Genomic DNA, 15,495 nt, shown 5'->3' on the forward strand with positions numbered 1-15,495 from the left:
AATCCCTTGTTAATTTCAATCCCTTGTCAATTTCAATGCCTTGTCAATTTTCAATGGCCTCCACAGTGTAACTGGCAGCCTGTGTTCTTAAAGAGACAGTCCAAATGACTGAAATCCATTAAATAATGAAGGTTTACTGTATTTTCTGCAAGAAGAAATTTCAGTGTATATTCAATATATTTCTTGTATGCAGCAAAAAGCATGTCAAACAAAACAACCCTGTCTTTGTTGGGGAGGATAGCAAGGCATTGCTGGATAGAATATGCACCAGAGCCTCAGTCCAAGGACCCAGAGCACTCTCGAGTGGGCACCACTCCTCCGATAGCTGCCATGCTCTGCTTTTGCTAGCAGGATGCTGAAGGGGAGTGAAGAGGCAAGAAAGATGGGATAGATCTTGTCCCCCAGAGGCAGGAATTCAAAGCCCCAGCAGTTGCAGACTGCTGAAGAGAAATGTCTGAACAAATAGCAACAGCCTGGGGTACCTGGGATCTGCAGCTCACAGTCACAACCCCATGCATCTTCCATTGACCAACAGTACGAATATTTTATTTCTATTTTTCTCTTTTATTCTCTGAAACTGCTTTGGAAATATTCAAAGAACATTTCATCAGCAAAAAGTACACAGGCTCTGATATACAGTCATAGAGTGATAAAGTGTGGAAACAGGCCCTTCGGTCTAACTTGCCCACACCAGCCAACATGTCCCAGCCACATTAGTCCCACCTGCCTGCGCTTGGTCCTTATCATTCCAAGCTTGCCCTATCCATGTACGTGTCTAACTGTTTCTTAAACGTTGGGATCATCCCAGCCTCAACTACCTCCTCTGGCAGCGTGTTCCATACACCCACCACCCTTTGTGTGTCAAAGTTACCCCTCAGATTCCTATTAAATCTTTTCCCCTTCACCTTGAACCTATGTCCTCTGGTGCTCGATTCCCCCACTCTGGGCAAGAGATTCCGTGCATCTACCCGATTTACTTCTCTCATGATTTTATACACCTCTGTAAGATCCAGGCGTAGACTTACACTTGTTTGGTTTTTAGTTTGAGTTCATTTCGATAGATATTCATATGAGAGTGAGAGAATGCATAGGTTTTACTAACCGCTGTTTGGATCACCGTCAGTTAACAGAATAATCATGGAGACACTCCTTTCAGGCAGTTGCTTGAGTTTATGAGCCTTGTCCAGAAGTTGCACTGCTTCCAGCATGGGATCATTTATATTTGTTCCTATAACATCAAGAAATATCACGTTTATCTTTTAAAATCTTACGATCTGATATAGAAAGTTATCAGCTTTTGTCGCATTTCTACCCTCTGTTATTAGGCTTCTGAACGCTCCTCCTTCAGCCAGGGTACTGTTCAATTTACCTCTACCCCATTGCAGACACTGGACTTTATCTATCGAACTGTTACGCTACAATGCTGAGAACTATATTCTGCACTCTGTATCCTCCCCTTCACTCTACCTATTGGAAACATAGAACCATAGAAAATAGGTGCAAGAGGAGGCCATTGGGCCATTCGAACCAGCACTGTCATTCAATATGATCATGGCTGATCATCCAAAATAAGTACCCCATTCCTGCTTTCTCTCCACATCCCTTGATTCCCTTAGACATAAGAGCTTTAACCAACTCTCGCTTGAATATATCCAGTGAATTGGCCTCCACTGCCTTCTGTGGCAGAATGCCACAGATTCACAACTCTCTGAGTGTAAAAGATTTTCCGCATCTCAGTCCTAAATGGCCTACCTCTTATTCTTAAATTGTGACCTCAGGTTCTCGACTCCCCAACATCGGGGAACACATTTCCTGCATCTAGCCTGTCCAATCCCTGAAGAATCTTAGATATCTCTATAAGATTCCCTCTCATCCTTCTAAATTCCAGTGAATATAAACCAAGTCAATCCATTATTTCATCATATGTCAGTCCTGCCAACCCGGGAATTAACCTGGTGAACCTACGTTACACTCCCTCAATAGCAAAAATGTCCTTCCTCAAATTAGGAGACCTAAACTGTACACAATACTCCAGGTGCGGTATCACCAGGGCCCTGTACAACTGCAGTAGGACCTCCTTGCTCCAAAACCCAAATCCTCTCGCTATGAATATTGTACTTGAGTTTAACTTGATTGTATTTATGTATAGGAGTATCTGATCTGGTTGGACAACATTTCACAAGACCTCGATATGCGTGACAATAATAAACCAAAACCTAAACATTACCAAAAGATAAATCAGGCATCTCAATTACAGATATCAAGCATACAGTATCATTTCAGGTCAAATGTCTGCAACTTTACTCTATTTCTCTTTTCACAGATGCTGAATAACATTTATGTTTTTCTGAAAATGTGTATGGAGAATGAACTCCTGAAATAGCCTTCGGAAATAAACTGCCCTTTATGTATTACTTCTCACAAAGGTATAGTAGACTATGGACCTTGTAGACTATGGACCAAGGCACTTGATGTTGGCATTCATATGGTGGGCCGAAGGGGCTTTTCCTCGCCATATGATTCTACGACTCTCTGACAATGAAGATGTGGGCAAAGATTTTCTTTGAGAGGAGCTTACTGAGTATGGGTTGTATGATGCACTTGTCAATGTAACAAAAGTGGTTATGCTTCAAAGGTTATTCCTGGTCTGAAAGATAGTCTGGGGCTGAATTAGGATGTGAGAAGTGGCATATAAAGACACATACTGTCCATCCTCAAAGAATTATATTTCCTTGAGGGAAGGAAATTTGAGATTTATATTGAGGAATAACCATTCCCCTTTGGCATTAACTGATCTAAATAAGTAGAGTCAAGAAAATGATTGTTTTTATTCATGAAAACTGTAAACCTTACCTCCTGCAGCCCCTATAGTTCTTACAAATGTTTTAGCTTCAGCCACATTCTCTGGAGTTGCTTGAAATATAGTGTCTTTCCATATTGAATAGTGATGATCAAAAATAACGATGGCAAAATGATCCTGTTCATGCATATCATCCAAAATTTTTAAAAGAGCTTGATTCGTCTGAAAGAGATGAAATCTACTGTAAGTCTGCATAGCCAATATTGCTCTGTTGTTTAAGGAACAGCCAATGTTGTTCCGCTGTTTAAGAAGAGCAACAGGAACAAACTAGGAAATTAGAGGTCAGTAAACCTTACAACAGTGGTAGGGAAATCATACTTTAGACTTTAGAGATACAGCATGCAAACAGTCCCTTTGGTCCACCAAATCCGCACCGACCCCATAAACTAGCACTATCCTACACACCAAGGACAATTTACAATTGCACCACAGCCAATTAACCTACAAACCCGGACGTCTTTGGAGTGTGTGAGGAAACCGGAGCACCTGGAGAAAACCTACGTGGTCACGGGGAGAACATACAAACTTCGTACAGACCGCACCCGAGGTCAGGATGGAATCTGGGTCTCTGGCACTGTAAGGCTCTACCGCTGCGCCACTGTGCCGCCCTAAATTATTTCATGATTGAAGAGCATTCTTGCTGATAGGATCTAACAGCATCTGGAAAAGCATAGACTTATTAGAGATAGAATTAGAATGTGGAGGAGGTCATGTCTTATAAACATGAGTGAGTTTTTTTGAGTGTGTGACAAAGATGATTGAAGAGACTCTAGTTATTGCATACATGGACTTCAGTAACACACTCAACAAGGTCCCTCATGGTAGGCTGATCAAGAAGATTAAGGCACATGAGATCCATGGAGAAGAGGTGGATCGGATTCAAAGTTGGTCTGACTAATGAAGACAGAGGGTAGTGGGGGAGGGGTACTCATCTGACTGGAGGTCTGTGCTGAAAGGCTTGCTTCCACGCTGCATGACTCTATGACTCTATCATTAAATTAGATGTAGGTTTTGATGCTGCTTTTCTCTACTTAATGAAAAAGTGAAGAACCTATGAATCGTAGACACTCAATGGATCAACGATTATTTTGACTAAGTAAGTTAAAATTGGCAGCACAGTGACGCAGCTGGTCGAGCCACTGCCTCACAGCACCAGAGACCCAGGTTTGATCCTGACCGTAGGTGCAGTTTGTGTGGAGGTGGTACATTCTCCTTGTGACCTCATAGGTATTCTCCAGGTTATCCAGCTTCCAACTACATGGCGAAGACATGGTAGGTGAACTGGCTGCTATGAATTGCCAATAGTGTCAGAGAATTAGTTGGGGAGGAAAGAAGCTTGGAATGAGTGGGCTGAAGGCCCCATTTCTGTTTCTCTGAGGTGTGACTCAAACTCCCACCAGAAATTGTTATTTGCTTCTTGTGCCTTCTGTTTAACGTGAGTCCTGTGATGTTTTCAAGGGAGAGTTAGATATAGCCCTTAGGGCTAATGGAATCAAGGGATATGGGAAAAAAGAAGCAGGAACAGGGTACTGATTCTGGATGATCAGCCGTGATCAGATTGAATGGCGGTGCTGGTTCGAAAGAGCCTACTCCTACATCTACTTTATATGTCTCTATGGTGTGGGGCAGACGTGAGGAAGACAAGTTTGATGGAAAACATCCCTTAAACAAATTACCTGACCAACAACTTTCAGATACTTGGCTATTTGCAAACCAGGTGCCTTGCTTCCGAACTTCGAAGCATAACTATACTTCTCAAAATTTCATTAGGTGGGAAGTACCGCGGATGTAAAAAGAACTAATGTACAAATAAAGCCTTTCCTTCCTATCTCATTTTGGCAGGTATGTGGCACAAGTGAATTGGCCATTTGCCTGTGCACAGATTTGGGCGACTTGAGGTGAAGAGAGCAAACAGAGATTCCCACCCAAACATTTCTTACCTGATGCATTTTGTTCCCTGACATGGATCCACTGTGGTCTATCACAAACACAACATTTTTGGGAATCTTGGTTAAGATGGCTGGTGCAAAATGATGTACAAAATATCCATTTACAATCTGAATTTAAAAAATAAGAATAATCAGAATACATTAACAGTTTAGTTTAGTTTAGTTTTGAGATACAGTGCAGGAACAGGCTCTTTGGCCCGCCGAGTCCATGCAGACCAGCAATCCCCGTTGCACTAGCACACAACTACATACTACGGGCAATTTACAATTCATACCAAAGCCAATTAATGTAAAAACCTGTACTTCTTTAGCGTGTGGAAGGAAACCGGGGAAAACCCACATGGTCATACAAAATATACAGACAACGCCCGTAGTCAGGATTGAACCAGGATCTCTGGTGCTCCAAGGCAGCAACTCCACCACTGCACCACCGTTTCCGCCCTTTAGTGTCATCAACGGTTTTCATTAAGTACAGTTCTCAGTTACCTGGATACTGCCAGCAGACAAATCTCTATTGACATCATAATATACAAAGAAGTCTCCATTCAGAACCGTGTCATGACAGTCTGGGCATTTGCGCTGTTGTTCAAGAGTTGGTTTGAAGGATATGTGCGCCTGAACGAAACAGTGAATCAGTGTTAATCTGTCTGCTTTTGACCTTTACAATAAAACAAAATAAAATGTTCACCATTTTTGTACCTTTGTTCCACTCAGTGTCTTTTTCACAAGAGAAGTCAGATTATTGATTTGGAAACTGGAATTAACATCCAGAAAGGAAATGCCTTGTGGTTCAAAAATGTGTACATCAATCTGGAAACAAGAGTTCAAAGTGTGTAGATACTTAATAAATGGACAAATTCACAAACAGCCAAAATACATGAGTATTGGTGCCACTACCGAAATGTACCTGAAAGTGTTTTACCAGCTGCTTTGGGTTCACTCGGATGTTCATTTCATATTTACCCAGGTTCCGTTTTAATAATTCTTCGTAAATTAATTCAAATATGACTTTCTTGGTTGGTCCAATATTAACTGAAACTGTAAACTTTTCCATTTTTCTTCCGGATACCCTTTAGGAATGAAAATAAAAAGTAGACAGTAAACATTGCATAAAATTTATCAAAGTTTATAGATAAAAGTTCTCACTGATTTCCTTTTATTTTGTGGTCACATTTCTGTCAAATAATAATGAGCACAACAGCTGATGTCTGTCCATATAATGAGGTAGCAGAAGGACTTGGATGAATGAAGTGTCTTACCCAACCTCAGGGTGTGTGCTCACAAGGGTGTCTTATTGCTCAGCACAGGAATTGCTTTTGAAATGTAATCACTCGAGTAATGCAGGTGAAGGCCACAACTAAAGAGTGCGTGACCAGGTACCACAGAATGGATACAGGCTCTGAACAAAAAGCATTATACTTACATTTCCCAGAGAAGAATGGTGCTACATTGTACATGTGCTTATTGGGATCTTGACCTCTGAAGAAGCCCAATGCAGAATGTATAGGCACATTTAAGAATGTGTGAGAGAGAGAGAGAGAGAGAGAGAGGAGAGAGAGAGAGGGGAGCGGAGGGGGGGGGGGGGGGGGAGAGAGAGAGAGAGAGAGAGAGAGAGAGAGAGAGAGAGAGAGAGAGAGAGAGAGAGAGAGAGAGAGAGAGAGAGAGAGAGAGAGGGGGGGGGTAGAGAGAGGAAAGGGGAGAATGGAGAGGAAAGAGAGAGGAAAGAGGAATGGTGTGGAGACAGGAGAAAGTAGAGAGAACGAGAAAGAGAAAGAGAGAAAAAAGTGTGTCTGTGTGAGCCTAACAACATAATCATGTGTTCATTGGACATCCTCAATAATGTCTATGTTTAATGGCTCTAATTCTTTGCAGTGCTTGGTGGGTGTGCTGAATGGGCTATAATCTCAATGCCAGAGGCCATTGCAGAATGACTCAAACAAATGTCTACACATGAGAAGCTCGTAAACAGTGTGTGTGTATTCAAGGACACCTCTGGAACGTTTTTAAAGCATTGCTGCCATCCAGCGCACATAGACACCTGATACATAATGTTTATTGAAATAATTATGCCCACAACCCACCATAATAGAGATATACAAAATATACCTGGTCTTGTGAGACATTGTATAATTGGGTGAAGTGGAGGGAGTCAGTGCCTGAGGTAGGATTTCAAATGCTTACCATGATTTCTGAAACTTTAATACCAGTTATTTTCCATTGGGAGTTCAATATCCCAAAAAGAATATTACAAAAAAAGAAAAGATCATTTTAAATAAAGGAAATATTGACCAGTAGCGATGCCAACTGTCTTCACAAGAGCGAATGATAAATATCAAGTTTTCATCTATTGGAATGAGAGACATTGGTGTTTCAAGATTTCTTTTTCTTTTCTTTTTTTTTGTAATTTATTCTGACATGGGCAATTCCCAATGAATTTGCCCATGTATTCCCAATGAATACCACCGGGTGGCACCGTAAGTGGCAGCCTCGCCAACAGCCTGTCTCGTCCCTTTCTTCTTTTGTTGTTTATAGTCTGTTTTACTTGTATGTTTTGGTGTATCTTTAGTTTTTGTATTATGTGGGGGATGTTGGAGGAAACTTTTTTTATTTCTTCCTTCGACGGAGATGTGACTTTTTCCGTATCGTATCTCCGTCCGCAATGCGGACTTAACATCGTGGAGCTCGCTTGGTTAGGGATCGATTTCGGGAGCTTCGACCGCCCCGAGCTTCGATCGCCCCGATGCGGGAGATTCAATTGTCGACTGCGGGAGCTTTGATGTTTCGATCGCCCCGATCGCGGGAGAAAAGAAGGAATGAATGTAAGAGTTATTTATCTTCCATCACAGTGGGGAATGTGAGGTCGCCGAAAAAACAAGATGGACGTGCTGCCTGTGCTGGTGGGGACTGGGAGGAAGTGCCGTGAGTGCGGTGATCTCGGTGTTTGCAGGGACATCGCGCCATGAGGACATCTCGGAGTCTGGTGTGAGTGAGGGCGGCTTTCTGACTGTTCGGGCGGACAGAGTGACAGCGGCCGGTACAACTCTGGTCACATCACGGTGAAGGGGCGTGCGTGTGGCCCGGACATTGAACTGGTGGCTGTGGGTCTCCGCTTATGCTGGGTGCCCTGGGGATTCTCACACGCCGCTGTGTGGCTGTTTATGTTTAATCTTTATGTAGTTTTGTATCTTGTTGCTTTTTTTGGTATGACTGTGTGGTAAATCAAATTTCACTGTACCTCAAGGCACATGTGACAATAAAGGACCATTGAACCATTGAACCACTGAATTTCACTTTTCAAAGAGGGCAAGGAAATATGAATGAAGGAGGATTGAGGCAACGTGTTCTTACTTGACGAGCCCCGCAGTCTGTCCCTGTGAAACTGCTTGTTGGTACTGTTTCTGGGCAGCTTCTTTTTCTTTCACAACTCCCACATAGGTCACTCCATCCAGAGTCCTACAAAGGGGAAAAGCACACAATTGGTATCACAAAAGTTGATGCAGTGACCGTCCCCTCTCATGCACCATCCTCTGGCCTCTGCCTGGATTATATTTCTGCTAGAAACAAGACTCTGCACAAAACACACTACATGTTGGATTGAGGATTGTGAGAAATTGCATAATTGGGTACAGTGGATATATGGATAGGACAGGTTTCGAGGGATATGGGCCAAACGGAGGCAAATGGGACATGTTGGTCGGTGTGGGCACATGGAGCCGAAGGGCCTGTTTCCATGCTGTATCACTCTATGACTCTATGTAATGTCCACAGTGCATATCCACTGATAAATACATTACTGCCACTACAGGACGGACTTATTCTGCATATTTGCGGAGTTAAGAGCTGCTTCCGCTCTCAGAGACCACTTGGGTTAGCATTAGATGTGGAGAGCTGGATGGGAAACTAGCAAGTTAAGTTTTGTCTAGATTAGTTTTGAGATATAGTGCAGATACAGGCCCTTCGGCCCACCAAGTCTGCACCGAACAGCGATCCTCACACACAAACACTACCCTACACACACGAGGGACAATTTTACATTTACACCAAACCAATTAACCTAAAAACCTGTACGTCTTCGAAGTGTGGGAGGAAACCGAAGATCTCAGAGAAAACCCACGCAGGCCACGGGGAGAACGTAAAACTCCATACTGACAAGCCCCCGTAGGCAGGATTGAACTCAGTACTCTGGCGCTGTAAGGCCGTAGGTCAACCACTACGCCACCGTGCCACTCAATACTTGAATAGGGTTGTTCGATTTTCTGAACCAGCTAACTTGATGAACCCCTAAGAAGTTGCTAACTGAGGCAAAGACACAACTTCTAAACTTCACTGAGAGGAATTAAAGTCTGAGGAGGCACCAGAAGATTAAGAAGATTGAGAAGTACTGCAGGTTTTTGAGTAGAGATACAAGGAGCAGTGAACTTAAAGATGCTAAAATGAATGGAGGTATGATGCGAGGAAACATACTGGGGAGTAACGAAAAGGGAAGAAAAACAATGAAAATTAAATTATTAGGCTTTGGTGAGACCAGGCGCTATATTGAACATATGAGTTAACATACACAAAGCCAGGCGATCCTTTGCGTGCTAGTCCAGAAGAAGATCTGGTATTATACATTGCAATTGCTCCACTCTTTTATATCTTTATTTCAACAGCAGCATTTCTTATGCTAACTTTGCTCTTCTTAATCTCCTCTCAGATACCCTGTATCTGTGCACTGTGGATGGTTCGATTGTAATCATGTATTGGCTTTTCACTTACTGGATAGCTTGCAACAAAAAGCTTTTCTCTGTACCTTGGTCCACGTGACAATAATAAACTAAATGAAGCTAAACTTGCAAGGGCCTATTACATGGCTTTGTTTATTTTGTTTGAATGTGCAGCACTTAAACAGGCCCTTCAGCCCACCGAGTCCGTGCCAGCCAGCCATCCCCGCACACTAACACTATCCTACACACACTCGGGACAATTTACAATTTTACCAAGCCAATTAACCTACAAACCTGTACGTCTTTGGAATGTGGGAGGGAACCGGAGCTCCCGGATAAATCCCACGCAGGTCATGAGGAGAACGTACAAACTCCGTACAGCCAGCACCCATCGTCAGGATTGAACCTGGGTCTTTGGTGCCACTCCCGTTATCCAAGTTTATGAGGAGATCTTGGGAATTGTATCGAAATATACAAGTTGCGGTTGTGAAGATTCAATAGATGAATTATCCCGTAATTTATACTATAATTCTGTGATTACATGTGAATTGTAGCCCCTTTCCTAGAACAGAATGCTGCATGTGCACTGTTCAGAAAACTCAGGACTCTTTTTATATTGCACAGAATTGCAAAGGGAAGCTTAGGTTCTATGCAGCAAAGAGGATTAAATGTGGAATCAATCTGCACCGAGTTCATTTAGTCACAGTAATCCATGGTTGGATTCACAATTGGAAAAACGTTAATACATTGCAGTAGCTTCACACCTTTACGTACTTCCTGTTGCCCTGCCTCTGAGGAGAAACCACAGTAGCCACTAGATGCTAAAGACCAGGCCACGCATCAGCTTGCATGTGAGCCTATGGTAGGCTCTTTTTGAGGGTCTTTCAGGGGAGGAGTTGTAAAGACTGCAGCTTCGCGGGGCCTCGCGGTGGCGATGGTGGAGCCTCGGCGGAGGCGGTGGGGCCTCGTGAGTCGACCCGCGGTCGGCGGCTGATGAGGGCGTGGGGGAACCGCCGTGAGAGGGGGAGGGGGAAGGGCAATGGAGCACCTGGTGTGGGGGGACCACCGTGAGGGAGCGGGAGGGGGGAGAACAAAGGAGGAGCTGGCGGAGGTACTTTGTAACTTTGTCAGTGCCGTTTATGGGGCGACTATTTGCATACCTTGGGTATGCAAGCAAAGAATTTCACTGTGCCTTGTCACATGTGACAATAAAGTATTCCATTCCATTTCCTTGTGACAATAGACAATAGACAATAGGTGCAGGAGGAGGCCATTCGGCCCTTCGAGCCAGCACCGCCATTCAATGTGATCATGGCTGATCATTCTCAATCAGTACCCCGTTCCTGCCTTCTCCCCATACCCCCTGACTCCGCTATCCTTAAGAGCTCTATCTAGCTCCCTCTTGAATACATTCAGAGAATTGGCCTCCACCGCCTTCTGAGGCAGAGAATTCCACAGATTCACAATTCTCTGACTGAAAAAGTTTTTCCTCATCTCAGTTCTAAATGGCCTACCCCTTATTCTTAAACTGTGGTCCCTTGTTCTGGACTCCCCCAACATTGGGAACATGTTTCCTGCCTCGAACGTGTCCAACCCCTTAATAATCTTATATGTTTCGATAAGATCCCCTCTCATCCTTCTAAATCCTTGTGCTATCTGGAGCAGCATTCCTGATCCTAACTCCACAAGAGGAAATTTCCGTGACAATCTGTTCTGCCTCTTTATCTTTCCTGAATGGAATGCTGCTATGTTTGCTTTATAGCTCAGGCATCACTTAAATTGCAGTCAAGGTCCCTTGGAAGCAAACCGGACTTGATTTCCAGCGAGGTTTGAGAGTTCTGGCTACAGGTGGCCACCTCTGCCACCTGAACCAGACTCCAAGTTTGGATGCAGAGGTTCTAAAGAGTAGCAGATTTTGAGCATGGAACTGTGCTGCTCAGCTTTAACCGTTCACCCACACAAATTTTGCTTGACTTTTACTCGTGGAATCTGGACATGCTTGCTGCAGCCTCTCTCGGTTTTTGTTCTCTCTTCTCAGATTAACTTTGGCTATGTTTTTTAAGGCTTTTATTAATTTCCCAACTAAAAGCAGAGCTGAACACCACATCAATCATTACGCTGATCAATCTAAGTAGATAATAAAGATAAGTTTGCCATAGAGGGTCCCTTTTATGTTAACTGGTGCGCTACAATGCCAAGAAATAGCCAATAGACAATAGAAAATAGGTGCAGGAGAAGGCCATTCGGCCCTTCGAGCCAGCACCGCCATTCAATGAGATCATGGCTGATCATTCTCAATCAGTACCCCGTTCCTGCCTTCTCCCCATACCCCCTGACTCCGCTATCCTTAAGAGCTCTATCTAGCTCTCTCTTGAATGTATTCGGAGAATTGGCCTCTACTGCCCTCTGAGGCAGAGAATTCCACAGATTCACAACTCTCTGACTAAAAAGGTTTTTTCTCATCTCCGTTCTAAATGGCCTACCCCTTATTCTTAAACTGTGGCCCCTGGTTCTGGACTCCCCCAACATTGGGAACATGTTTCCTGCCTCTAACGTGTCCAACCCCTTAATAATTTTATACGTTTCGATAAGATCCCCTCTCATCCTTCTAAATTCCAGTGTATACAAACCTAGTCGCTCCAGTCTTTCAACATATGACAGTCCCACCATTCCGGGAATTAACCTAGTAAACCTACGCTGCACGCCCTCAATAGCAAGAATATCCTTCCTCAAATTTGGAGACCAAAACTGCACACAGTACTCCAGGTGCGGTCTCACTAGGGCCCTGTACAACTGCAGAAGGACCTCTTTGCTCCTATACTCAACTCCTCTTGTTATGAAGGCCAACATTCCATTGGCTTTCTTCACTGCCTGCTGTACCTGCATGCTTCCTTTCAGTGACTGATGCACTAAAACACCCAGATCACGTTGTACGTCCCCTTATCCTAACTTGACACCATTCAGATAATAATCTGCTTTCCTATTCTTACCACCAAAGTGGATAACCTCACACTTATCCAAGAAATAAATTCTGCACTCTGCATTATCCCCTTTGGTCTATCTATTGTACTTGTATCTGACTTGATTGTATAGTGATAGTTATACAGCATGGAAGCAGGCCGTTCAGTTCAACTTGCTCACACCAACCAACATGTCCCATCTACACTAGACCCACCTGCCTGCGTTTGGCCCATTTCCCTTTAAACCTGTCCTATCCAAGTACCTGCCTAAATTTTCATAAACATTGCAATAGTACCTGCCTCAACTACTTCCTCTGACAGCTCGTTCCATACACCCACCACCCTGTGTGTGAAAAAGTTCCCCCTCAGGTTCCGATTAAATCTTTCCCCCTCACTTTAACCTATGTCCTCTGGTTCTCAATTCCTACTCTGGGCAACAGACTCGTCCGCCCAATCTATTCCTCTCAAAATTCTGTACACCTCTTTAAGCTCCACCCTCACCCTCCTGCGCTCCTAGGAATTGATGTGTAGAATTATCTGATCTAAATGGATAGCATGCAAAGCAAAGTTTGTCACTATACCTCGATACATGTAACAATAATAAAGTTAAATCTAAATCATTATTTTGATGATTTATGCAGCTGATACGTACATGCTGAAGTTGCTGATGAAGGCCGTTTTGGGCAGCTCGATCTCAAAGGAGGCTTCCCTCGATACATTGGCTCGATTCACCACTCGGCTAATTATCATATTGCAAGCAAATCGAGAGGTGACTTTGGAATCAATCTTCATGCTGTAGATCTCGAGTTCCCTCAAAGGCTGGAGGAAATGAAGGGGGAATGTTTCAATGAGAACTGACTGAGGAAACAAACTAAAATATTAAGATAAAATATCAGAGCTGCATTAGTGCTGGGCATCAGAAACATTACTCTTTCACAGAGCACCTAATTGCCCTGAATTTGTGGTTAGGATGACCACACTCACTGCAGATATAGTCGTTCAGTCAACATCATCGACAGGCCCTTTGGCCCAACTTGTCCATGCCAATGGAGATGCCCTGTCTAATCCAATCCCATTTTCCTGCATTGGGCCGTTATCATTCCAGATACTTCCAATCCTTGAAAATGCCTGGACTTACTATTGTGGTTCCCCAGTGGAAGTTTACATTGGGAAGCCGTCCATTTCTCATGACAAAATGGTAGAAGGCATCAAAGACTTCAGTGTTGGGATCTCATTGTGCTGTTGGACATGGGGTGGGATTGGGCAGTGGTTGGAAGTGGCAGTGGTTAGGACACACCACAGCCACAAAAAAAAGACCTGGTTTAGGCAGTTGACAAAGATGTCAAGAATCTGAATGCTTCTGACATTAAGAATCATTCCAAAACTGTTAAAAACTTTTAAACCCTTATGTAAACTAGCACAGCCTATTTCAACTATCACAAACAATATGTAACAAGTTAGACAGGGTGGCGAAGAAGGCTTTTGGCACATTTGTCTTCATCAGTCAGGGAACTGTGTTTAGAAATTAGGACGTTATGTTACAGTTGAACAAGAACATTGGTGAGGCTTCTCTTGGAGTATCATATTCAGTTTTGGTCACCCTACTGTAAGAAGAGTGGCATTAAGCAGGAAAGTGTGCAGTGAAGATTTACAAGGATGTTTGCCAGGACTCAAGGGCCTGAGCTAGGGGGAGAGATTGGGCAAGCTAGGACTTTATTCCTGGGAGTGCAGGAGGCAGAGGGTGTATAAAATCATGAGGGGGATCGGGGTAAATGCACAGGGTCTTTTTTTTAACAAGGGCAGGGGAGTCAAAAGTTAGAAGGCATAAATTTAAAGTGAGAGGGGAAAGATTTAATTGGAACCTGAGGGTCGACATGTTCACATTGATTGTGGCGGATATATGGTACGAGCTGCCAGAGGAAGTAGTTGAGGCCTGTACAATAACAACATTTAAATACATTTGGACAGGTACATTAATAGTTTAGTGATACAGTGTGGAAACAGGCCCTTCAGCTCACTCATCAGCGATCCCTGCATATTAACACTAGGGACAATTTACATTTATACCAAGCCAATTAACCAACAAACCTGTACGTCTTTGGAGTGTGGGAGTAAACCGAATATCTCTTTGAAAATCCACGCGGTCACGGGGAGAATGTACGAACTCTGTGCAGACAGCACCCGCAATCGGGATCAAACCCCAGTCTCCAGGGCTGTAAGTGCTATAAGACAGCAACTCTAAGTACTGTAAATGCTATAAAGCAGCAACTCTACCTTTGTGCCCGTTGGAAAAGTTTAGAGGGACATGGCCCAAACACGAGTAAATGGGACTAGTTTAGACGAGAAATTATGGTCGGCATGGGCGAGTTGGGTCAAAGGGCCTCTTTCCGTACTGTATGGTTCTATGACTCCCGTCTGAGTTATCTATAGATGAGGTTAGTCTCGTTCTACGAAATTAATAGAAATGCTATCTCTGCACTAGGTCCAATTTGTTTTCATGGCAAGTTCAGAAGTAAGTGCAGGACCGGCTGCCCAATTTTTGTTCCCCCTCTGGATTGCATGTGGAGCCCAGCATTGAAGCTTTTTGACAGCCACAGGTGAACACTTAACTGCAAATTCCAGCCATCTGGATTTGCAAAAAAATTCCCAATTTGCCGACAGTAATGCTGTGAATTTTTTACATTTCTCTGCGAGCTTTTTATTATAAATTGCCGTAAAGTATGAATGATATCCCCGAGATATAGCTTACAATTCATTGAATCGTCAAAACCAACCTCATCAAAAATCTTCTCCAGAGAAAACAGCAAATTAACCACATTGCTAAAAACCATCCCGGTGAAATATTACTAATATAAATGGTTAAATATTATCGCAAGTTTCAAACGTACCGCTGTGCCATGGGTGTCGATACTTCTCTTCTGTTTTCAACCAAGAAAATTAAAATCAGTGTTATAATATTTCAGTATACACATAAATTATACAGATAAATCAAAATAGTTTAAGAAATTAAATTAAATTCC

At 43.2% G+C, this 15,495-nt stretch overlaps 1 protein-coding gene across 1 annotated transcript in view; it reads right to left on the minus strand.

The window, feature by feature from the left end:
- The window catches only part of itih3a.1 (inter-alpha-trypsin inhibitor heavy chain 3a, tandem duplicate 1), a 37,882-nt gene that overhangs the window by 21,224 nt on the left and 1,163 nt on the right, over positions 1 to 15,495 (minus strand). The window contains 9 exon segments of the mRNA XM_078414060.1: positions 1,103 to 1,228; positions 2,854 to 3,022; positions 4,801 to 4,917; positions 5,296 to 5,424; positions 5,509 to 5,619; positions 5,717 to 5,879; positions 8,158 to 8,262; positions 13,128 to 13,294; positions 15,364 to 15,393. Of these exon segments, the coding sequence (XP_078270186.1) occupies positions 1,103 to 1,228; positions 2,854 to 3,022; positions 4,801 to 4,917; positions 5,296 to 5,424; positions 5,509 to 5,619; positions 5,717 to 5,879; positions 8,158 to 8,262; positions 13,128 to 13,294; positions 15,364 to 15,393 (1,117 nt within the window).

The sequence above is a fragment of the Rhinoraja longicauda genome, chromosome 17 (assembly GCF_053455715.1).
Source record: "Rhinoraja longicauda isolate Sanriku21f chromosome 17, sRhiLon1.1, whole genome shotgun sequence".
Classification (NCBI taxonomy): domain Eukaryota; kingdom Metazoa; phylum Chordata; class Chondrichthyes; order Rajiformes; family Arhynchobatidae; genus Rhinoraja; species Rhinoraja longicauda.